At 40.7% G+C, this 25,466-nt stretch overlaps 1 protein-coding gene across 3 annotated transcripts in view; it reads left to right on the forward strand.

Annotated features, from left to right (window-relative positions):
* crybg1a (crystallin beta-gamma domain containing 1a) overlaps positions 1 to 25,466 on the forward strand; it is a 53,620-nt gene that overhangs the window by 14,803 nt on the left and 13,351 nt on the right. For all 3 annotated transcript variants that reach the window (XM_041971118.1, XM_041971119.1, XM_041971120.1), the window contains exons 2-5: positions 5,449 to 5,590; positions 15,391 to 16,748; positions 18,367 to 19,376; positions 20,603 to 25,059. In XM_041971118.1, coding sequence (XP_041827052.1) covers positions 5,449 to 5,590; positions 15,391 to 16,748; positions 18,367 to 19,376; positions 20,603 to 25,059 — 6,967 coding nt within the window. The remainder of the gene's footprint in view (positions 1 to 5,448; positions 5,591 to 15,390; positions 16,749 to 18,366; positions 19,377 to 20,602; positions 25,060 to 25,466) is intronic.

Below are 25,466 nucleotides of genomic sequence, written 5' to 3' on the forward strand. Positions count from 1 at the left end.
GTTTAATTTATGCTCTATTCTTGTTTGACAAACTAAAATCAGTTGTTTTAGATTCAGGCCTCTGGACAAGTTTCATGCTGTAGAAAAAGAATAAGCTCAAAATCCTTTACTTGTAGCTCCTGCTGAAAAATGCATCACTATATGATGATGAGATGATCCCCTATTGATCCCATTTGGGAAATTCAGTTGTCTAGCAGTTCACATTAAGAGGCACAACAATAGTTAAAAAGATAAATAAAAAGATAAGCACTTAATGAAAATAACTGCAGTCAGAGAATGATAGCATAGCACAGCCAACAAGTCAGCTAAAATAGAGTAAAAGGGGTGAAAAGGACTGATATTGCACAATAAGCTTGAAGTGTCTGATGGCAAAGAAGTGCCCAAACCTCTGAGCCTTGTACTGCAGCTGCTCTTCTGACCAGCTAAGATGCCATGGAGAGGGTGGTGTTTCTTATTGAACCTTCTTTTGTGTGCATGGTTCTTATTGTGCCTCATTCTGAGAGCAGACAAATGATTTTTGCACATCGGTCACATTTTTAGCAGAATATACACTGTCTAGCCAAAAAACAAACAGTCACCACCAAAAAAAAAAACAAAACCACTTTAGCTTTGATTCCAGCAGCATTCGCTGTGTCATTGTTTCATTAAGCTTCTGCAATGTTACAAGATTAATTTCCATCCAGTGTTGCATTAATTTTTCACCAAGATCTTGTACTGGTGATGGGAGAGTCTGACCACTGCACAAAGGCTTCTCCAGCACATCACCAAAGATTCTCTATGGGGTTTGTTTAGGTCTAAAACTCTGTAGTAAACATACCATGTATGAAAATGATGTCTCCTGTTCCCTGAACCACTCTTTCACAATCTGAGCCCCATGAATCCTGGTACTGTCATTTTGGAATGTGGCCGTTCCATCAGTGAAGATGGAATAACCTGCTCATTTAGTATACTCAGGTAGTCAGGTGACCACATTCTTGAGACACATGTTGTTGAACCTAGACCTGACCAACTGCAGCAACCCCAGATCATAGACTGCCCCCACAAGCTTATACCGTAGGCACTAGGTATGATAGCTGCGTCGCTTCATCTGCCTCTCTTCTTACCCTGATGCTCCATCACTCTGGAACAGGGTAAATCTGGACTCATCAGACCACATGACCTTCTTCGATGGCTCCAGAGTCCAATCTTTATGCTTCCTAGCAAATTGAAGCCTTTTGCTCCGGTTAGCGTCACTGATTAGTGCTTTTCTTATGGCTACACAGCTATTCAGTCTCAATCCCTTGAGTTCCCTTCACATTGTTCATGTGGAAATGTTCTTACTTCCATTATTAAACATCCTGAGTTCTACTGTTGTTTTTCTTCCATCTGATTTCATCAACGTGATCACAGATCACTATCCTTCCAGTTTTTAATAATGTGTTGGACAGTTCTTAACCCAGTTTATCTACATCTCCTTAGATCTTTTCTCTGCTTGATGCCAATGATCTGACCCTTTTCACACAGACATCTTTTCCACATGGTTGTTAAGAAATGAAAAGCTACTCACTGCATTAGTTGGGGTTAAATAATTTCTTGCCAGCTGAAAGATAATTGCACATGCAGTAGTTATCCAATAGGAGGCACACCTGTGTTTTTCATTTACATATCATTAGATCACATATGTCAAACTGGTCCAGCAAAGGGCCGTGTGGTTGCAGGTTTTTGTTCCAACCAAGCAGCAGCACACCAGATTTGACTGATTCAATCAACTGATCTCAGTCTTCAGACAGCTGATTGGTCAAACTGTGTGCTCTTGGCTGGCTGGAACAAAAACCTGCAGCCACACGGCCCTTTGCTGGACCAGTTTGACATGCCTGCATTAGATAAATCATAAATTTATTTATTGCATGGGAAACTGACATTATTTTCACCATGTTGACTAACGTACATGTGAAACTGATCATCTTTGATTGAGTTCTCAAGGCTAGCTGGGCTAGCAGTTGGGCATTTCCTATTCAATGTAAGTCCTGCTGCTGCTAGCCTAGCTAGCCTAGCTAAATCAAACGAAGACAACAACAAAGTGACCAATTTCAGAATATGTCAGTTAACATGGTAATGATGTGTATGCATGAATGCATGTGTATAAAAAAGAAAAAGTGTATATGCAGTGTGTGTGTGATCCAGGAGGATCAACGGGGGCAATGATCAGTTGATCAGATCATGCTACAAAAATCTAGCTGTGCATGAACTCGCTCTGTAGCACATCCCTCTGAGCTAAACTGGCTGCCGAAGTATCACGTAGAGACCTCAGACTGGTCATTTTCTTCCATCAGCACATTTCAGGCTCACATTGATCACCGATAGTTGGACATCAAGTTACGACAAGACTCAGCTGTTACTCTTATTTTCACACTTCTTAAGATAAATTTGTGATTTGGCTCGAGCGCCTAGTAGCTGCTTGATGCAGCTGTGTTACTGCAAGGCACATCCATCTACTGTTGCAGAGAAAGCCTGGCTGTCTGCATATCAACCGCCCCCCCCCCAAACACAACACACACACATAAATCAGTTCTCATGCTGGAGGCATCAACGACAGGACTGTGACTGCAGAGGATGCTGCTCAGCTTTAGCATGTATCAGCTTGATCTGATTGATGTAACTTTAACTCCCTCATGGTTGCATTTCATGGATGAAGAGTCATTTGAGGAAAAATAGGGAATTTTAAAAGTAAATTTAGAGGTTTCATATCTTAAAATTTGAAAACAGGGTGTCACTTCTTCCAGGTTTTATGAAAGCTCAGCACTGCAGCTTCCATTTAGCTTTAGAGGATCTGAATACAGCACACAAACGGGGACGAACAAAAAGCTGATAAAAAGTTTGCAACATAGTGAAGAATCCTAAAACTAAAGAAACGGCTGAATAAAAAGGACATGAGGAGTAACATGACTAGTAGAGCAGCAGAAGCAGTTAAACAAAAGGAAGACAGACTGACAGCAGATGAGGAGAAATGTTGAACTATTAATACTCAGAAGAGATAAAATTCATGTAATCACAAGGAGAGCCTAGAGGCTTCTCTCTTGTCTCTGATTTGCACCTTCTTATCTGCACTTCTTGTCTGGAACCTGAAACTGATCTACACATATAGAAAAGATGTTTCAGTGTAGGAAATGCAGGAGGAGCTTTAAGGAGAATGTGCAGGTGCATCCTCTGCTTTTCATATGGCATTTAAAGGAGACGTGATATGTTGATCCTACTTTGTAAATCAAACTGTAAATGAATACAATGAAGGAAGAATGCACTCTGTTTAATGCCTCTACTCCTCCCTCACCTCTTCCACTTGCCAGACAGCTGGGAGGGACGTGAGGAGACAAATCTAGGAGGGGAAAGAAGAGATAAGAGTGGAGACTGAAAGTGAGGAAGTAACTTTTCAAAATAAGCTTGTCACAGCAAAAACCAAACTACATCCAACCATGACGGGACGTTTACACGTGGACAAAAAACTTATAAACACTCACTGGCAACCTTATCAGCTGAGCCTTTTCAACAGCGTGCTAACACAAACATAAGCAGCCAATCACACGGCAGCAACTCAACACATGTAGTCATGCAGACATGGTGAAGACTTGCTGAAGTTCAAATGAGCATCAGAATCAGGAAAAAAGGAGATTTAAGTGACTTTGAACGTGGCATGGTTCTTGGTCTGAGTATTTACTGGGATTTTCACACACAACCATCTCTAGGGTTTCCAGAGAATGGTCTGAAGAAGAGAAAATATCCAGAGCAGCAGTTGTCTGGACCAGGATGTCTTGTTAATGTCAGAGGTCAGAGAATGGGCAGACTGGTTAGAGATGAAAACAGGAAGTCCAATCAGCACTGGTTCCTACAAAGATCTGCAGAACAGCATCTCTGAACACACAACACGTCCAGCCTTGAAGCAGATGGGCTACAGCAGCAGAAGACACACCGGGTGCCTCCTGTCAGCTAAGAACAGGAAACTGAGGCTACAATTCACACACACTCACCAACACTGGACAATAGAAGATGGAGAAACGTTGCTGGTGGCTACTTCCAGCAGGATAATGCACCATGTCACAAAGCTCAGATCATCTCCACCTGCTTTCTAGAACATGACGATGAGTTCACTGGACTCCAACAGTCCACAGCCACCAGATCTCAGTCCAGTAGAGCAGCTTTGGGATGTGGTGGAACGGGAGATTCTCATCATGGAGCAAAACTTCTGAAGAATGTTTCCTTATCTTGTTGAATCTGTCACAAGAATAAAAGCAGCTTTAAAGGGAAAAGAAGGTCTGACCTGGTACTAGAAGGTGGACCTGATGAAGTGGCAGCTGAGTGTATCTTTATTAATTTTTTTAGATGTCTTTTAAAAGCATTGCTGTCTTATCAAGTGGAAAGTTAAAGCTACAGATGATCATATTAGATGCTAAAGGAATGTAAATATGGTAGAATACCTGCAACAGCTCTGCTTTACAGTCCAGAAAGGTAATCTGAATAGTTCTCTAAATATGTTTATACAACTCAGCTGCTTTGATTCAGTTGTGGTGTTTATCTACATTAGCTTTTGTTGTTCATCTACCTCCCGATAAAGATAAAAGCTTTAAAACACCAATTCATTTCAGCTCAAGTGAATCTCTGCAACTAGAAAACCAGTCAAGCACTGCCTCCTTGTGGAGGAAATTGGTACTGCAGGCAAAATATTTTGTATTAACTTTGCAGATTTTCTTCCTTTTCATCCTTTTCCTTACTGTAATATTGATGATATCTGGATTTATTTGACCCTGGGAAAACACATACAGTTATTTAGGTGGATCTTATTTACCATGGTTGTAAATGTTGAATGCAAAGTTAACCCCTCTATTGTTAAAATGAGCTGCTGGGTTCTCAGACTGGGTTTGGTATGTCTGAAAAAACACTTCTTAAAATAGAAGCACCTCCTAATACCTCACACATTTACTACAATCCTCTGCAGGGCTCTAATTGCTCAGCCGACTGAGGGGTGAATGTTGTCCATCAAGTGTCACATTTGTGTCTCCTGTGTGTTTTTTCGGAGGTGTTAGTCAAACATCAGTGCAGATAACAATTAGAGCTGTCAGCACCCAGAACCGTTGCATGCTGCACAATAAGCAGCATGTTTAAGGTGTTGTTTGTGTTGGTTTTAAGGATCATTAGAAACTGGGGACAGCCCATGATCCTATGTGACTTGTGGAGGTAAACATGCTGCAGAGATGATATTTAAAATGACGGGTGTGGCTGAAGATTGCAAAACTACAGAAGCAGATGTGTCGGATGTTTAAACTGTCATGAAATGAAATAAAGTTTCATGATAAAAATCAAAACTGCAAAAACAAAAGCTGTGTAATAAGAGTATAAAGAAAAGCCAATGACATAACATCCTCGGTCCCCCGCCCCCTCTCTCCCTCTCCCTGTTTGTTTCCTGCCTCTCTCCACCAGGAGCTTCGACCAGATGAGTGTTTCCACTGACTGCAGTTTCCGGACTGAATCAGCCTGGGACCCTCACTCCGAGTTCTCTTCCATGGTCAGCTTAGACATGGCCCAGCCCAGCAGCCCCGTTTCACCCTCCAAGTTCTTCAAGGTGGGTTTTTATGTTTTATTTTATCAAGGATTAATTATCTGAATCAAAACTTAAGATGTCACAAATGTGTGTGTCTGTGTGTGTTTGCATTGTGCAGTAATAGGTTTTATAGCAACAAACTGAGCCAATAATTCTCTCTGATGCATAAAATCAGATAAAAACGTAAAAATACGATTGCTGCTGCAGCATAGTGGTAATGTTGGACTCCCAACAGCTGCTTCAAATTATTGGCTTGTTGATGCATATTTTTCATCATGTTATCTTCAAACAAGAATTCTGGTGAGCTGATGTGAATACTTTGCTGTTTCACCAGTAGACACCATCTTTTTCCACCAGTAGGCTGTAAATTAAGCTGTAATGTCTAAATTATTTTGTATCAACTTTATTAAGTTGATGTACAGCACATTTTATGTACAAGACCACTAACGAGTAAAATTTAAAGATAAACTAAATCACAATAAAATAAAATTATAATAGTCATAAAAACTATTAAAAGCAAATAACAGTCTAGATCAGTTCAAAGTTGCAGATTTCATGTATATGCATGGGAGAAGAAATGTTTTTAACCTGGATTTAAATGTGTCTACATCTGGTAGAAGTTTAATCTTCACTGGCAGTTTCTTCCACTTGTTTGCAGCATAACAGCTAAATGCTGCTTCTCCATGTTTAGTCTGGACTCTGGTTTGGACTAGCTGACCAGAGTCTTTGGATCCAAGAGCTCTGCTAGGTTTATATTCCCTGAACACATTACAGATGTATTTTGGGCCTAAACTGTTCTGGGATGTAAACGATCAGAAGGGTTTAAAATCTATTCTGTGACTGACTGGAAACCAGTATAAACAGGAAACCAGTGTCCATCCATCCATTTTCTATACCACTTAGTCCAGTTGAGGGTCGCGGGGAAGCTGGAGCCTATTGCAGCAATTATCATGCGAGAGGCAGGCACACCTGGTCAGGTCGCCATCACAGAGAGACAAACAACCACTCACATTCATTCCTGGGGAGAATTTAGAGTGACCGATTAACCTAACAGTTAATTGTTCAGAGTAAAGATTTCAAAACTGGTGTGATGTGTTCAGATCTCTTAGTCCTGGTTAAAACTCTAGTAGCAGTGTTCTGGATGAGCTGCAGATGTTTAATGCTCTTTTTAGGAAGTCCTGTTAAAAGACCATTACAGTAATCCAGCCTACTGGAGATGAATGCATGGATGAGTTTCTCTTGGTCTTTCTGGGAGACTAAACTTTTAATTCTGTTGATGTTTCTGAGCTGGTAAAAAGCTTCTTAGTGAAGCTTTGATGTGGCTGCTGAAAGTCAGGTCTGAGACTATCAACACTCCCAGGTTACGAACTTGGTCGGTGATTTTAAGAGCCCGAGTCTCCAGGTGTTTACCAATGCTGACCCTCTTCTCTTTGCTACCAAACAGAATAATTTCAGTTTAGTCTTCATTTAATTGTAGAAAATCTCTCTCGTCCAGGTGTTTATTTGCTCCACATACTGACATAATAAGTCTGTTGGGCTGCAGTCATCTGGTGACAGAGACACAAAGTTGTGTATCATCTGCATAACTGATAATGCTTAAGTTCTGTAATATTTGACCTAAAGGGAGCATATACAAGTTGAACCTGCTGGATTAAACTGGCAGATACCACATATTTAAAAGTAAGTATTATGACATATTTTCCACATTGAGGTCTGAATAGTGCTCATTTCTTTCCACTGTTGCTGTCTTTGTGGTTTAATGGCACCTGAGTGTAGCAACAGCGCCACCAGATGCTCATCTTGAGATGCTTAACGTCCAACTTTCTGATCACCAGCCAATTGTTTGCATTTTTCCCTCTTAGACTGGTAAAATATCAATTTCTTTGTAAGCCAAAAAAAAAAACCCAAAAAAATGGCCCTAATTTGCAGGTAAATGTTTGAAAATGCCCACAAAAGGTCATGAGAATCAAGGTTCCTGTGCAGAGACAGAAGAGACAGAGATGAGGAAAAATAAGCATGAAAAAAGAATGAATGAAAAAAAATTATTAACAACAATAATAATAATAATGATGCACACTAATACCTTCTTGCGCTCATTTTTTAAGTGAGAACTTAAAATTTATATTATATATTTATAAAAGCAGCTTTATCCACAAAGGGGTCATTAATTGTTCCTGAGCTTGGAGAGTGAGTCTGTAGTCTAGTTCCATGACCACGTCAGGACCAACATCCTTGTGGTGTCGTGGCTAAAGAGTAAAGTGGTACACTGTAGAATAAATTATACTGTAGAACAGGGATCTTCTATCCTGGTCCTTGAGCGCCAGTGTCCTGCAGGTTTTAGACATTTCCAGCTGCAACACACCTGCAACAACACTTGCACAGAGTTTGATGTCAAGCTTTGCACAAGTCTGCTAATTACCCACTGATCTGAGCCAGGTGTGTTGCAGCCGGGAAACTTCTAAAACCTGCAGACATCGGCCCTTGAGGATAAGGATTGAGGATCCCTGCTGTAGAAGCTATGTAAATGTAAATTTCCACCTACAAATACATCCTTTTAGATGTATGTATTCAAATCCAGATTATGATTAGATTTTCATGAAGCCACAATCTTTATAAAAGTTCATAAGTACGACTCAAGGAAAGATTTGTAAGAACTGTGGCCTGATTACAGTGATTTAATGAAATTCACTAGTCGAACTTTATTCTGCACAGAAACACGGTAAGAGGACAAATGTAAGAAAGTTGAGGATGATTAGAATTAAGATCCCAAATATAAAAACTAATCTGTAAAACCAAAAAAAAGGCAGAAAATCAACAACACAAAAGATCAATTTAAAAGAACTGGTTGGCTCACACGTTGTGAGCATGAAGATCACTGGAGCAGATAAATGATGGGCGAGTTTAACAGAATCCTGCATCAGTCACCACATGATCAAATGGGGTGGAATTGATCAGCTTATCAGGAGATTGTTAAGCTAAATCAGCCTGCAGCCTCAGGCTTTCTGCAGTCTTACTGACCAGTGAGCACTGTGGTGGACGGACACAAACACGAGACTCTTTGATCAGGGTGGGTCGAGACAAACAAGCATTTACCAACAGATGACAACAGCAAAACAAAAAAGTGATGAATCAGAGGGGAATTTTGTGTTTTGCTTCCCTGGGGGACACCTACGCACAGAACTAGCCCTCCATTGTTCTCATACGTGCTCCACCCTTCTTTGTGGAGGTGCTGCAGGATAATGAGGCCAAACAGCTCAAAGATCTCAGGATAAATGTAAAGATGACTCCACAGTCATGTGACACGTAAGATCCAAACTTTCCTGTCATGAGAAGAACCAACTGCTGTTATTCAGGAACATTTGAGAGATTCAGAATTTATTTCAAAAATTTTTCTTACTTTATTTGCTGTTTATTTATTTGAAAAATTCACTTTGTTTCAGACGTTTTAGGCCCGAAAGATATTTAACCTGTTTAAGGGAAAGAGACAACAAACAACATAAAAGCTGCTCATAACAGAAAGAAGAGTGAATTTGTATTTGAATCAAACTCAAATTTCACATTTAAATTGTAATTTACTTTAAAAATAGAAAAGAAATAATAAAAATACAGCAGATGATTTCTGTATATTATTGTAGAGAAATCATGTCCACCAAAATACTGATCCTAAATAAAAATAAAATAGCAAAAAATAATCACAAAAATCATAATGAACTTTTTTAAAAATACAGCACGATAGGAAAAATAATAAAATCCCATTTAAAAATATTTTGTATCCTCTGAATATGCTAATTTGTCTTTTAAAATATCAGAAAATAAGAAAATAATTTAATTTAAGGCTCATCTTTGTTTGAACAGCGAAGGGAAAATAAATATATGATGCAAATATAACCCATGCATGTGACCTGACCACACGGTGAATCATACATTACTCAATATTTTTTACTGAAACCAAATTAACTACTTAAAACATGTTAGTGTGACACGTTGGTCATCTGTAAAACGTTATTTTAATGCCTGTGTAAATCCCTCCCTGTCCAGTTACTGATGAAGACTGAGATTACAGGTTCTTTTGGCAAAAACGGCATTTAAATGGTTTCATCTCAAACATACAACAAAATAAAAAGAAGCCACGTAAACAGCAACACAAAACAACACACTTCTTGTGAGTCATCAAACATAAATAAGAGGGATTAAATTAATATGAGTCAATATGTTGTCATTTAAAAATAAGCTGACCAACAGCTCCACCTGCTCAACCTCCTGTTAACAAAAATATCTAATCAACCAATCACATGGCAGCATGTAGACATCTAGATATCGCCCACTTTGGGCCCCTTAGTTCCAACGTGTCCTGGTTTAACCAGCACAGCCTACCTGAGTATTGTTGCTGACCATGTCCATCCCTTTATGACCACAGTGGAGCATCTTCTGATGCTACTTCCAGCAGGATAATGCAGCATGTCACAAAGCTCAGATCATCTCCACCTGCTTTCTAGAACATGACGATGAGTTCACTGGACTCCAACGGCCTCCACAGCCACCAGATCTCAGTCCAGTAGAGCAGCTTTGGGATGTGGTGGAACGGGAGATTCTCATCATGGATGCAGCCGACAAACCTGCAGCAACTGTGTGATGCTGTCATGTTAATAAGGAGAAAACCTCTGAGGAAGGTTTCCACCGCCTGCTTCATTTATCACACCAAGAATTAAAGCAGTTCTGAAAGAAATCGAGTCCAACCTGGTACTAGAAGATGGACCTGATAAAGAGGCAGCTGATAAATGATTAAGTGCCTATTACTGAAATACTTTTTCTTTTTATACAATTATTTTGTTTACTTAACATGTTTTGCTAAAACACTTAAATTCTCGGAGCAGGACTTTATTCTTTACCTCCTGTCCTGGTGCAGCAGCCCTTTTTTCCCCCGTCCACTAACTGCTGCTCTCCACCACAGGACAGCTTTGAATACTGACCCTCAGAAAAGACTGTTTAAGGTACGTTTTTCCTTTGCGGTCAGGATCTCACCATCTGAACCTTTTCCTTTAAACTCAAACCTGTTAAACCAGTCCTGTGTGCTATTTTACATATAATAAGTGTTTAAGTTTTTAAGTCTATAGCTTTAAAACTTAACTCCATTAACTAATTTACTTTTTGTTTAGTTTTTTTTTTAATATTAAGACATCCATCTTTACTTCTGTTCCTTTGTTATAAAGCAAAACTTTGACTGGCAGATGAGGAAGTGGAGTGTGAAGCACGCAGACAGACGCAATATCTCCACCTTCCTGACATTTGTTTCTGCTTAAATACAAAGGGAATTCTTGGTAGAGGACTAATAACCACAGCAGAGGGACTACAGGTAGTTATTAAAGACTTAAACATGCACGGGACATCAGATACGGTATTTATGCAGTTTCTTTTTCTTGTTTGTTTAGTTTCTTATCACGGAGGATTTGTAAATTAACAACTTGGAGGTACAGTATAAAAGCTTTGACCGCACATTTAATTGAAAACGTGGCTCTTTGGTTGGGTTTCTTTGTTTGTGCTGTGTAAATAGGAACAGGAAAACCCAGCTGCTGACTGTTTTTATCTTCTGTTTGCTCAGTGGAAACATGCACATGCTGGGAAAACGCTGCGCAGTGCGCTGAAATGGATTTATTCATGAGAATGTAAAGGTCGCCAGGTATATTCACATTAACCTCTCAGAACGCGTAGGATTGATCCGGACCAGACTGCGGCTGTTTCACTGTAGAGTTCTTATCTGAATGATAAGTTTAATAAGTCTACTGAGGAAAACTGAATTTTCCTCTAATGTAAGCTCAGCCGATAACACACGATCTACTGATATGCAGATCTTTAGAATGAGGAAGGCTGGATTTGTCTTCCACAGCCAAATCCACGCCCCAGCATTTTTACCGGATTGAGCTTTTTTTCCTACTTGTTTGCCATGTGAACCGTCTCCCATCTGATATTTTCCCTCAGACTCAGTGTGGACACAACTTCCAGTGTTTATTTCAGCCTAACTTTTGTTCTGTTGTCCACTAAGTCGTGTAAATGGATTAAATATTCAACTCTACAAGCATTTTTGTGAGAATAAAGGATCAGAAATCTGAACTCAGGTGTTGAAACAGGCAAATGTTCAGTGACTGTTTTTCTTCTTCTGTGGTTGGTGCTTCTTGTCCGAACATGTGCTGGTTGTTTTGTGACACTAGTCAGCAAAATTTGCTTAGAGAGGCATTTTCCAACTTCTGTAAAAAAGAAAAGAAAAAAGAAAACGTGGCCCCTTTTTTAATCTTTAGTTATATTTTCTGATAGTAATGTTTGCAGAGACGTTGATTCTCTGAGCTGAGCTTTGATCTGTCGTGCAGTCTGAAGCCGACGAGTGACCCTTGAGCTGCACGTCCAGTTAGTCATTCATGTTTTACTAGCATGTTGTCATCTGCAGCATGCTGTCTGGCTTTGTTTTCTAGTTCATAAGTGGCTTTAAGTAGGTGAAGAAATAATTACAGTAAGATTTGATCTGAAGATAAAAAGAATCCCTTTTAAGGCTCATGTGTGGATGAAAGTCTGATTTGATTTTTAAGAGTCAGAAGTATTTAAACATCTCAGAAACAGCGGAGGCTTGTTCCCCAGTAAAGGTGACCGGTTGACAGGAATAATCCTCGGGATTTCGGATCAGGTGTGGGGAGTAGTTGACCTAAGGGCCTGAGCTGAGGTATGTGATTCTAAAAAGTCCAACATGTACTGAGGAGCTGGTCCATGCAGAGAGAAAAGAGAAACCTAAATCATGCGAGGCGTAAAAGCAGAGATAATTGTCTGTTTAGTCTTTGACAGCAGCATTTTTCCTCTAACGGAAAAACTGATTTTAACTATTTCTTTGAATCTTAAAAACATCAATTGTTCAAGAAAAAGAGGCCAAAAGAGCTTGTTTGTCTCCTGATTTATGGCATTACAGCATCAGAGGTTATGAGCCTTTTCAGCCTTTAACTGGAGCGGCAGATCTTTTATCACGTGTTAAACACACAGGTACACAGCATGGGTAAAGATTAAAATGTTTTATTCTAGCAAATGAAACATCAGCAAGATGGCCCCAAGGGATGAAACTCAGTGTCTCAAGTAATAGAACCTGGAGGGGAATGAAATGGAGAAACCACCATGGGAGGACAAGCCCCTGCATGGGATCTACCACCGACAGCAACGTGGCAGATATTAAGTCCTACCAATGGCTAGAGAGGGCTGTACTGGAGGACACCACATAGACGCTAACCATGGCAACCCGGGAGCAAGCAAGATTTCCAGGACATTTTACGGTTAACTGTACGGATCCTCTCGTTAATCTAAAAATGGAAGACTCTATATTTCTACTCTATATGCCGTGCTGCATTCACAGACATGTCTGTTCACCCAAAAACTGCAAATTCTGCACTTTCATATCCCTGCTACGTTCAGGAAATACCGCTCTGAACAAAAGAGAATAGCTGAAGCAAATTTAAATTCAATCAGCAGTAACAAGTGATCGAATTAAGTTTCTCCAGGATTAGTTAAGATCTTATCCAGCATCATTTCTACTCCCAGTAGAACACACAGATTAGAGGTGGTGGTGGTGGGTGTCACTCACTGTGCCAACTTTAACCTACCAGAATATCCCCAAAACATTATCCAAATATAAACACAATACAGGAAACATAACTTAAATTTAGAGGGGAACATCACACAAGGTTAAATTCCTGCAGAACACGGATTTTCCACCAGCCTTTGTGATCTTTGCACGCTTGTTGCGATGGATCTGAGAGAAAAGTCTAAGTTATTAGGATGCTAAAGCTGCAGTACGTTAGGCTATGTTGAACTTTGAGAGTAGAAAACTAATCTCGGATGACTTCAGAACACATGATTCCAGAAATGTTTCCAAGATGCACAAATAAAAAAAAATACAGTAAAACTGTTGTGAAAATAGATTTGTCTTGTTGAGACTAACTGTGGTCCACCTCAGGGCTGCATCCTATTTCCCCTTATTCATCATGTACACTTACAGCTGCGTGACTATGAAAACAGATTTTTACTTATGTTTTCCGATTGAAATTGAAAGTCTGTAAACCCGCTGTTTTGTTTGTTGGTTCAGTGTTTTATCCTTTAAGAACAGGGATGCTCTCAGTAAACGTCAGCTGTGAACTCACTGGAGAGATCAGGTGACATAATAAGACAAAACCATTAAAAATCCTGATCACATCCTGGCATCCGAGTTCAAGATTTTACCCCCAGCTCACTGTTTTCTTTTGTTTTGTGTTCAATAACATGTCCATTAAGTTCAGGAACATGTGCATTTGTGTTTTTATGCTTTTCTGTTCGATGGTTAGAAATAATCTTGAAATAATTTGATTTGAATTTTTGCACTTTAAAATGTCCACCTGGTGAAAACTACAGCAGTCCTTCAGTAAATCCTGCCTGCATGAAGCTTCTGATGTTGTGGATTCAACTTTATGATCATATGTGCTGCTGTATTTCTGTTGATTTGGTTCATTTCTCCATAAAATGTGTGAAAATTCTTCATTGCTTTAATGTTTTAGTTGAAACTATCAACTTACTACAAAAAGTAGGGACGTTTGCATATAGTTGTTTATTTCTCCTCTTTAGTGATAACTCCTTTTAGACGTGGCTGGAAAGCCTGATTAGTCACCTTTACAGCGAGGTATAACTTGTGAGGATGGTGCATCTGGAATGACAACACAGCTAAATGTATGGCTTCTATACAAAAACCCCCAGTAATCATCTTCTGTTGGTATTACTTTGGTTCTGTGGTGGACTGAATCATTTCATTCTCCTGCAGTAATAATAAAACTGCACATGTTGGTCCTTTGTACACTTTAAAAATTTTCCACTGTCAGGGACCTCAGCAGACGAGGAGGATCCATACGCAGCTTTACCAGCTTTGCACCTCCTCCTCATGCTGGTCACATTTATCTGTGGCAAGGCTTCCCATTCCCCACCCAGGAGCTGTCACCAGTCAGCCAGTGTGGTTGTGTTGGTCTGCTGGAACGTAAAGCACAACCGAGCTGGAGGTGATGACCCTGGGTGTGCTGGGAAGAGCATCGACATCCTAGAGGATGGACTTAGGTCCCAGATTCTGGACCTACGGGATCACCACTGGCTCTGGAATCTCGTTCCAATATGTCATTCAGTCAGTAAACAGTCGGTCACACATCTGTGACTGACACACACTGCAGCACTTGCATTTCAAAACAAAAGTGAACACCATCAAGAGAATATTACAAAAGATTAGAAGACATTTTTTGGGAGCTAGTTACAGATTTAGCTGTTGCTCATCCCGCCGAAGCGCTAAGCTAACAGGTTAAACTGGAGTTTGTTTTTTAAAGCTAGTTCTCCTTCTGATGCATTTTAAATCCATAATAAGAAGCTTTAGGATGTATATTTATTTTTTTCTATAATGTTAGCACTGAATATGTGTATGACTTAGCAGTCAAACATGACTAAATGACCTTTTTGTGCAACTAATAAATCATATAAACGGTTTAGTGGAAGCAATAACAACTCAGTTACAATTTTTATGCAAGTTATCTGCAAATTCTTTGGCATTTGTTTGATTTTTGTGAACGCTTCAATTTCTGACCTAATGATGTTTTTAAAAGTCCCCCCCCCCCCTGCAGCTGTAGCTGACAGGAAATTAAATTCCATACATTTTTGTTTCGTTGCTTCGGGCGACATGTGTCCCAGAGAGCATTACTTTTAGTTTTTTGCTATTTTCATTCCATTTTGACAAAACCTGCTTATTTCCTCATGTCATTATTGATCATTGTGTCTGCCTCTTTCAGAAATCAGAAGAAAAAAGGGGGATGTTAGGGCGCCTCAGCAGCATATTCAGCAGCCGCAGGAAGAAGAGCGGCAGCGGCAGGCATCACTCAGATGCCACTTCCAGCTCCCCGGCGTCTCCCTTGTCTCCACGTTCTCCCCAGTCTGAGCAGCAAGGTGGACAAAGAACTCCGACTCCCTCTGAGAAAGATGGTGAGTTCAGGCCCAGAGGCGAGCGTGAGGTCGCCCTCAGCCGAAGCTCCACCCCCAGCACCTCTCTGATGGATGATGGAGATCTCCCGTTTGCAGACAGTAACAGCAGCGGCAGGGGGAGTGTAAAGGAGGTGCAGGTGTGCAGGGTTAGCACAGCTAGTGGTGTAAGGAATTCTGGGAAAGTGACACCCACAGATGGGGAGCTTAAATCTTCTGCTCATCCAAATCCTGATTCCAGCTCCAATGTAAGCTTTACAGAGTCAGTGGTGGATGAAGTAAGCAAGAGGCTGCAGGTTCACTTGGAACAAAGAGTTCAGAGCTCCAGTCAGGATAACATTGTCAGCCCAACCACTGTTATGTCACTTAACATCCCATTTTCCATGGCAACCGAAACCCCAAAGTCTCCAAACTTGACCTCTATAAGCATAGCATCAAAGAAAACCTTTGTAAAAGTTGGAGAGAAGGAGCACAGCACTGCCTTAAGAGGGATAACTTTAGGTTCTCAGTCACAAAACGTCACAGAAAACACAGATGTAGCCAGAAGGAGAGCTCTGACATCAACCAGCAGCCTTTCTGGGGAAAGTGCGGCCACCACATGTTGCCTTTCCCCAGAGAGAGAACCACCCAGAGGCGATTCTCCTGCCCAACTCCACAAAGCAATATGGGTGGAAACACACCTGGGAGAGGAGGAGGAGGAATGGGAGTGGGAGGGGGGAAGAGAAAAAGATGAACTGAAAGAAGAGGAGGGCGGCTTGAGAGCAGACTCGCCTCCTGTGCTGGCTATACATGTTACAGTAATACCCGAGGATGAGTCAGTAACGCAGGGCGCTGCAGACAGCCCCCCTCCCCCATCAGAGAGTTTGCTGTCTGGTGGCAGCTCGCCAGAGTCAGCCATCTCCTTGGCAGTGACTACAGAGGAGTTTCAACCAACTTTACAGCCTCTGGAGGAGCCTGACGCCGGCTCAAATCAAGGTTCACTTCAGGAGAAAGGCAGATCCAGAGAAATCCGGGTGACGCGCAGGACTGTGAATCTACCCTCCAAGCACAAGGTTTTTACAGAGAGGGCTTTTATTAACCTGAAGACAAGTTTGGAAGAGGAGGAAGTGGTGGGAAAGGAATGCAGCGCAGATTCGACTTCAAAGCCCTCAAACACAGCAGAGGTGAAACTGTGAGTATCCGTCTATTTTCATGTTCTGTGGTTACGCTTTCAGTCCCTTTGAACCTGGTGAGCCAGAAAGCTAAAGAGAGTTAAGCCTGCATGCAACCTGAGCTCCGAGTTCCCATGTTCCATTGTTCGAGAGGAAAACAATCAGCTCTGCCTGGGGAGGCGGTGAAATATTCATATATAGGACATCTAATTTAAAGCGCCATAGATCCTGTTTAAACTTTACCTGAGATGTAACTTTTACTACAGGATGCATGTGCAGTCACATGAAATAAGTGAGGATTATTCTCCTTTTTCTCAAATTTCAGCCCTTTTTCTGTGTTTATCTTTAGTGTGTCTAAATAAGTTAAAAACATTACAAAACCTGACAGGCTGCAAACTAATGTTTCCTGAACCCTTTCACTTCAATACATAGTTATTAAAAAAAAAGATAAAACAAATATTTTATTTTATATCGCAGTTGTGCATTTCAAGCTGTGGCCTCGTGCCTTTAATTGATAAATATAGAAATATTGTATTTTATTATGTATTTTTATTCATTTAGACAGAATTTTTTTAATCTTGGAAAAAAAATTTGAAAATTTAAATAAATCCAGCTCAGAGGCCCTTCCACCTCCCTCTCTGCTGTGCTTTAGCTCTACCTCTAAAGCCCCTCCCACTACAGTAACCATGGCAACTACAGAAGTTGTTGTGACTGCCACCCATTATAAATTCCTCCCAGCTCTGACTGGCTGTTGTTTATCCGCTCTAGTGGATTAATGTTAATCACATTAGAAGCATCTGAATTCATCAATTTAATTATTTACATTACTTTTCTAATGTAACGTTTAGAAATATTTTTATCTAAATTAAACAAGTTTTGTTTTAAATGATCCAGGATGATCTAAAAGAATAAGGCTTGAAAATAAAAACTCCATATTGTTTATAAATATCAATCTTCAGTAAGAAAAAGAAAGTTTCACACTATTTTAACCCCTTGATGTCTGTTGTCGTATATTATTTATCTTTATTGTTAATTGTATTTTATTCCAGTCTTTCCTTTTTTGTTTTTTTTTTTTCTGATTTTTTTCCCGTATTTATTTTGTTTTTATGTAATTGTAAATAAATTCAGGTGTTAAGGGCTTAATGGTTCTTAAACCTCATTAAACCTCATGAAAAAGGTTTAAAATGTCTTCCATCAGTATTGATTGCTATATTCAGTTAGAAAGGCTGAAAATCAAGCAAAACAGCGTTTTACCAGTGGCCCGTGGAAGGCAGGGTAGGACACGTCTATATATTTGCACCTTTACAATCTTAATGCACGCCAGAGCCAAAGCATAAAAACCAATTATCTGTGATTTTGTTAATAAATGGTGTCATGGACTCCTCCTTTCTGAGACACATTTTACAGAATTGACACCACAAACAAAATATCTGAGAACTTGAGCGGTTCGTCAGGTTTAACCAGTACAGGCTAATTAGATGAATAGTTGTAGGAGTTTTCATCTAGTCTTAAAGGGAAAAAAAATCTACTGTCTGAACTTTAGGTTGTTTTCATGAGAATCTGTCCCTGTGAAAACACACTGTGTGTTGTCTGTAAGATAAATGGAAAAATAAGCTGTGCCTCCCTCTCATCTGACAGACTGACAACCCTCCAAAACGACAACAATGTCGAAAAAGACGCCAACCTTGAACTATCCCCAACAGCAGATGACAGCACGCAGTGCGACAGCAGCCCTGGACCCATAGCCAAAGAAGGCACCGACTCTGAGCCGTCTGATACCGCTGCAGCTTCAGACATGTACAAAACAAAGTCGAAATCTGTGGAATTTGTGGCACTAAGTCATGGATCCAACCAGGCTGCTCCCTCTAAACGAGGGGTTAAAGGAGCAGCAGAAAGTCAGCATACCACAGCCAGCGGAACAAAGACCCCATCCTCTGCTGCTGCAGCCAAGGCCAAGAATGTCGCCACCAAGGCAAAGGGCTCCACAGAGGGAACTAAACCGGAAACCTCCAGCATTTATCCACCGCAGAGCGACAAATCAGTGTCCATGTTACCAGTATTAAAAGATCAAAGCAGTGCAACAGGCTCAAAGTCTAAAATCCCCAAACGGCCTCCGTCAGATGCTGATGTGAAGTCACCGGTGACGCCTGATAAAATATCAGCGCCTGATGCCTCAGGGTCAGCAGTCACTTCCAAGCTGCAAAAACCACCAAGACTCAAGGAAGCTGTGAAACTCCCGACGGTTGCAACCAAAGCTGGCAGGAAACCGAGTTTTGAAGAAGCAAAAAGTGGGAAATCTGCGTCAGGAAACACTTCACCCATAAAATCCCCTAACAAGACAGGAAAGCTGAAAAAGGAAAAGTCAGATGAGGTCTTTGAGTCTGGAAACCTTGTAAATGAGACGAGGAAGGGCCAGCTGAACCATCTGGAGAGCAATGCTGCCTCTACATCAAAGAGCTGGTTACCAGTTTCATCCCCATCGAGAAACAAGACAGACGATACGACTCAGTCAGGTGGCAACAGAAGAGCTTTGTCTGTCGAGACAGAGTCAGAGAAAGTTAAAACAAACCAGAAACGCAGCCACGAGCAGCGAGACACAACTCCGGACGCTGAGACACCAGCCTCGCTCCCTGAAAGTCCCAGGAAAGGTAAGGTGCCCCACGCTGTCTGAGACGGTAATCTGATTACACCAGGATTACTACAAAACGATCCCAGAAATGGTTTTTCATTCATTCTGTAACTGAAAATGAGAAAATACCATTTCTGGTGATCCTTTTCTGTAATCTCTCTAAATAGTTTTCTCACCCATGTTGGTGACTTATTTTTAATTAGTTTTGCTTTTATTTAATTAATTTTTATTATTGTTTTAATTCTATTGATATTTTATTTTATAGTTTTTATTTTTTTAGTTTTTTATTATTATTCATTGATTTTTTTAAATAATTTTTTTAGGTAGATTTTTTTCCTCTTTTTAAATTCAAATTTTTATTTAGACGTATATTTAGGCCAGACATTTTTTTTTTAAGCTGGAATTTTTTAAATCTCTGACAGTTGATTCTTTATTTCCACTTGTATAGGTTTTTTGGTTTGAGGCTACCAGCTTCAGCCAGAGGAAGGTTAGGTACACGTAGCCCATGAAAATAGACAAAAAGCTTTCAAGATCAAAAAGATGTAAATTTTTTTTTTTTTTTTTTTTATCATTTTGATTTATTTATAGTTTTATTAATTTAATTTCCATTTATTCAGTTTTTATTTTTGAAGTTCTATTTCAATTATTTAATTATATTTTATTTATTTATTTATTCATTCATTTAATAAAATGTTTGCAGCACTTATAGATTTCTTGGAGGCAAATTTGAAAAAAAATTGTAATACTTTTTCTCTTCAATAATATTTATAAATTCCTTCATGTCCACATAATCCCCCCAAAAAATATAATTTTTTTCTTTTTGAAGGTTTAAATCTCACTGACCGGTGATTGCCACAGTCCATGTAAAATGGCCAAAAAGGATTCAGCATCAGAAAGTTGTGACACGTTATTTAATTTTTTTTAACTGTCAGGGAATCCTGCATGCATGATATGTGGTAATACCATTTCTTTAGCACTATAAGAACTCAGACATTTACATTAAAGAAGACTGTCTGGTCCACAAAATTTGTAAATCGGTAGAAAAAATATTTGGAAGACATCAACCTTTCAGATTTCTGCAAAAATCTAATAAAATACATTCAGATAAAAGACCACGCTGTCTGGATTTCTTGGGTCTGTCAGGGCTTAAGCATCTGCTTAACTGATGCTCTTCATTTTCAGGTTTAAATGTTACTTTTGATTTAAAGTAACAGATTCTGTTTAACACACGTGTGTGTGTTTCAGGAACAGCAAGCATGCCATCAATGAAGCCATCCAAGCTCCTCACTAAGCGAAGCATTAGCCATGAAGAGAACGACTCCACCCCGGCCACCAAGCATGAGAAAACTGCCTCACTGAGGTTGTCCAAGACGACTGACAAATACCACAAATTACCCGTGAAGGACGCGACTGAGACCTCGTCGTCTGGGAGCAAGCTTCCCACAAGAGGTCAGAGAAGCTTCAACAGTAAATCCCAAGTAAAAGCCAAAAATCTGCAACAATCAACAAAGGATACAAACACATTTACAGAGACGGTTCTCACAGCTAAAGAGACTTTCACATCAGATCCGGTGAAGGAGGATGCCAGTCATCGCTCGTCTTCTCTCAAATCTACACTGGAAAACATAAAAGCTCCAGATAAACAGGCTGCTGAAGCCAGAATGGAAGAACAAGAGGTGAGCACAGAGAGTTCAAGAATCCCGTCATCAGAAAACCACGAAGCAACCATAACAGAAGACGCTCGGCTAAAAGTCGTAGCAGCTCCAGACTCAGGAACCGAGTTAAACCTAAGCAGCGATGTTGATCTGGCATCTCCATCTCAGTCACAAGTTCCTGATGTAAATCCTGCTGAAAGTGATCTAGAACACCACCAGGCCGAGCAAACAGAAGCAGCGATCAGTCAAAGTGACACCACACAGCAGCGGGACGCACTGTTATCAGCAAGAACGTCCTCAACCTTTAATAACAAAGAAGAGTTCATCCAAGCGGAGGATAAAGACACTGCAGCTCCAGCTCATGGGGATTTACCTGATGCCTCAGCCAAAGCTCAGGAAGGTGTTACGCCTGGAATTATTTCCTTTAAAGGAATAAATACAGTAACTTCTGCAGCAGAAACCATTAACAACCTTCCTGCTGAAGTGGCCTCAAGAGACCAGTTTCCTGAACCCAAAGATGTACACTCCCACACTTCCACTGCTGGCTCAGACGACGCTAACCTGGCCAGTACAGAGGAGCTTTTGAAGGATGAAACCACAGATGAAAATGGCAGCCTGTTCCACATGTTATGGGTGGATTTGGTAAAAGATTCTGTAGCAGAGGAGAAAATTAAAGAGGAGGTTGGCAGGACATCAGCTGAGGCTTTGGACGTCAGAACACAGACTGAGACTGTTTGTGAAATACCCAAGAATGTTGAAAATCAGCCGGACAAAGAGGCCCTTTTATCTGCAGGAGAACGTGAAAGAAGGGAGAAAGACCCAAAACCAAATGAAACGCTTGATGATGCAGCAGTAGAAAGCACTGACTCACATAACAGCTCCCAAGAGGAGCTTAAAGACAGAGCTACTGAGGGTAAAGCAGAGAAGCCACCACTTCCATCATCAGAAGAGAAATACTCGCAGCCTGAAGCCAAAGAGCAACCACAGGAGGTAGTTAGAAAGGTCCTGGAAGAGAGAACGAAGAGGCACAAGATCCTTTTAGAAGAAAAGAATAAAGAAGAAGAGCAGCAAATGACAACAAAAGATGGGGATATAAAGGATGACCACGGAGGTCTGGACAACAAACACACTGATGATGAGAAGAAAAGGCCAACAGCGAAAGAAACAAACAAAACCAAAATGTTGAGGGTTGAATTTGAAGAAGGCAACAAGGAGAAAAAGATCTTAATTCCTGGAAACGAAGGCATGAATGATAAAACAGCGGACGCTCGTACATCAGCAGAGCCTGAATGTCCAAATGTGGACCAAGAACAAGAATTCAATCAGATTACAGCCACACTAAAGACATCAGAGAGAACTTTACATGTAGAAACTCAAGAAGTAAAATCTTTAACCACTAAAGAGCAGAGAACCGAGAGTGTTAAAGATGAAGCAGAAAGAATTCATTCATCAGTAGAGAGGGGCTTCCAGCTAAACCAGGTGTCCGTTACGGGTGCAGACCAAGATGAGAACATCAAGCTTTTAAACCAGATATCACAGCAGGAACCACAGATCGGACGAACTGAAGATGATAAGACAAAAGATGCCCAGGAAACTTATGCAACTCAGGAATTAAGCTCTGGAAGTATTTATGCTGAAGAAAAAACAGAGAAAACTGAACTCAGCAAGTCTTCAGAGAGCTGGATGAAGGAAATGTCAGCTGTTAAGAGTGAGGATGGCAAGCAGCAGGTCCAGATGGCCGTAACTGCTGGGTACCAGGATGGAAGCATGTCAGAGGAGGACAAACCAGCTGAATCCAAACATCCACAATCTGACCAAAAGGAGAGGCCAGGGGCAGAAACGGCAGAAGCTCCAGAGACAGCAGAAACTCAACGACTAAAAGATAAAAGTACCAGAAGGCAGGGGGCTGAAGGAGCTGCAGATGATACTTCATCAGGGGAGAGTTCGGTAAATGACACAACTAGTGAACGTCTGGAAGACCAAAAGTCCACAACTGTTGGGGATCAAGATGTGGACATTAAGAAACCAGAAAAAGAGAAGTCAGCAGAGTCTGAGCATCCAACTCATGAATCAGAAACAGAGCCAGAGACTGAAAGGACTGAAGTTCAACAGAAAACAGAGGAGCAGAGTGAGGATTCAACCCACGTAAGCCCAGTCACTGAGGGCACCAGAGAAAGGACTGAAGTCAAGGGTTCATCATTACCGAGTTTGGTGAGGGAGACATCAGCTGCACATCCTGAGAGTAAAGTTATCAGCCAACAGATCCAGAGGTCCATAACTGTTAGAGAACAAGATGCTAACCTAAAGAAACCAGATCAAGAATCTAAATTTTCAAGTACTGACCCAAAACAGAGACTAGAGACAACGAAAACAGAAGATCCAAAGGAAGCAGAACAACTTAAAGATTCAACCAGCAGAAGTCAGAGTGCTGAAGGAGCTACAGATGACACTTTAATACATGAAACTTCAGGGGAGAGTTTGGTAAAAGTTATCATAGCTGAAAAATGTCAAATAAACACCCTGAAGGACCAGAGAACCTCAACGGTCACAGGGGAAGCTGTGGAACTTAAGACTCTGGAAAGAGGCAGCGATTCTGGAGCTCTCGATGCTAAACAAGAACAGAAGGCGAAGTCTGAAGCAACTGAAGGTCAAGAGAAGACAACATGTGCTGCTAAATTAGCTGATGCAAAACAGAGAGACAAAAACTTAATTAAAAATATTGTTGAAGTTAGAATTAAAGAGACAAATGACCTGAAAGAGTTCATAACAGATGTCAAGCAAGAATCTGAAACTATCTTGTTAAAAAATGTGTCAAGCACACATTCAGAATATGAAGAAATACTCGCTGTTGGTTTAGTTAAACTCCCCTTTAGCACTAAAGTGCAGAGAAATGATAAAGATGCTAAAGATAAAACAGGAAAACACGACTTGGCTGGGAGCTCTGCTACAGGAAGTGGTTTCAAACAGGAAGTCCAAACTTTAAGAGAAGAAAAAATGTCTCAGATTCCAACACTTGATGACATTTTATTTCCTTCTCCGCTGAAATCATCCACTCCGTCTACTTGGTTAGATGTAGAACATCATCATAAACCGAGAAAGGAACCCAGAAAAAGGATCACTACATCAGCCAGTTATGATGAACTTCTGGAGCCTGATGAAACTGATGATTTTCTCAGGAGCATTAAGGAGGGTGGAATCCCTTTTTCATTTCCCCTGAAGAGGCACGTTCGTAAAAAGCCCCAGTCCCCATCTTTTGCTCTGCCAGCCATCAAGGAGGACCGCTTTGAGCGAACATTTGATCCTCAGGAATTTCAGTTTGGCTTGAGGAAAAATGGACGGATTTTTACAGATCTTGCTCCAGGCTTGGTGATTAAACGAAAAGCAGCGAATGGAGTCGATGAAACCCTGGAAAAACCTTCTCAAGACGGTACCTCCGCACATCCAATGAAAACCCTTAGTGAGGAAGAAGGACAAGACGGGGTCAAAGAGGAAGCAGGAGAAAATCAGTCTGGGAAGATAACGTCAAGACTCGGAAGGATCTCCATCCTCTCCGGCTTGCTGAGCAGCCCTCGGTCTTCCAGGAAGAACAGAGAGGAAGCTGCCTCTACCTCAAATAGCACACTTCCGTCTAACCAAGAGCAAGACATGCCCTCAGCTGGACAGCTGGGAGGTGTTGACTCGCCTCCGCCTGCTGTCACAGCTGATAACAGCAATGCAAAAGGTACAGACCAAGACCCGGTCATGGGAGGTGGTGTAGCTGTAATTAGTGAATCAGCATTTCGCCCCTCCTCCCCGCCTCCTCTAGCCACGTTCCCAGAGATAAAGGTGCCTGATCATTTAAAGAAATACTCCAAGGAGGACGAAATGGATTCAGAGACCTCTCAGCTCTCGACACAGATTACTAAAATTAACCTGAATTCTACGGATGTGGACCAGGAGCTTGTATCCACTGTGGATGTGGGTCAGAAGGTCCCTGCAGGACATCCCAAAGCCACCACCTACAGCCTGCAGGCTTCCAAAGATGGACTTTCTACCACTCAAACTAAGGTAAGAACCATGAAAATCTTTTTCTATCTTCTATATCATACATAGGTCTTTACTTGGAATTTGTCCTAGTTGGTCTCCATGGTGACACATGCCCCAGTTTGTCTGTGTAAATGTCTTTTTGTGATTGTGTTGCAGTCAAGTCGTGAATCATTTGCAAGTTAGAACAAGAGATCATGTCCTCAGTGTGGAATTTATTACAGGAAATCTTTCCAAGAGCACATTTTACAGCATCATAATGAGATATTTGCATCAGCAGGGAAATAAAACAGACCAATGCAAACAAGTTTGTTTATAGGACTCAGTGTGGACTGACACCTTCATTTCTCTGTCATAGTCTATGTAAGGAAAGTACTAGATACATGGTTGAAAAAGCAAAAAGATCCTGTAAAATATTAGTGTACAATCGA

The sequence above is a fragment of the Melanotaenia boesemani genome, chromosome 20, assembly GCF_017639745.1.
Source record: "Melanotaenia boesemani isolate fMelBoe1 chromosome 20, fMelBoe1.pri, whole genome shotgun sequence".
In the NCBI taxonomy this organism is placed as follows: Eukaryota; Metazoa; Chordata; class Actinopteri; order Atheriniformes; family Melanotaeniidae; genus Melanotaenia; species Melanotaenia boesemani.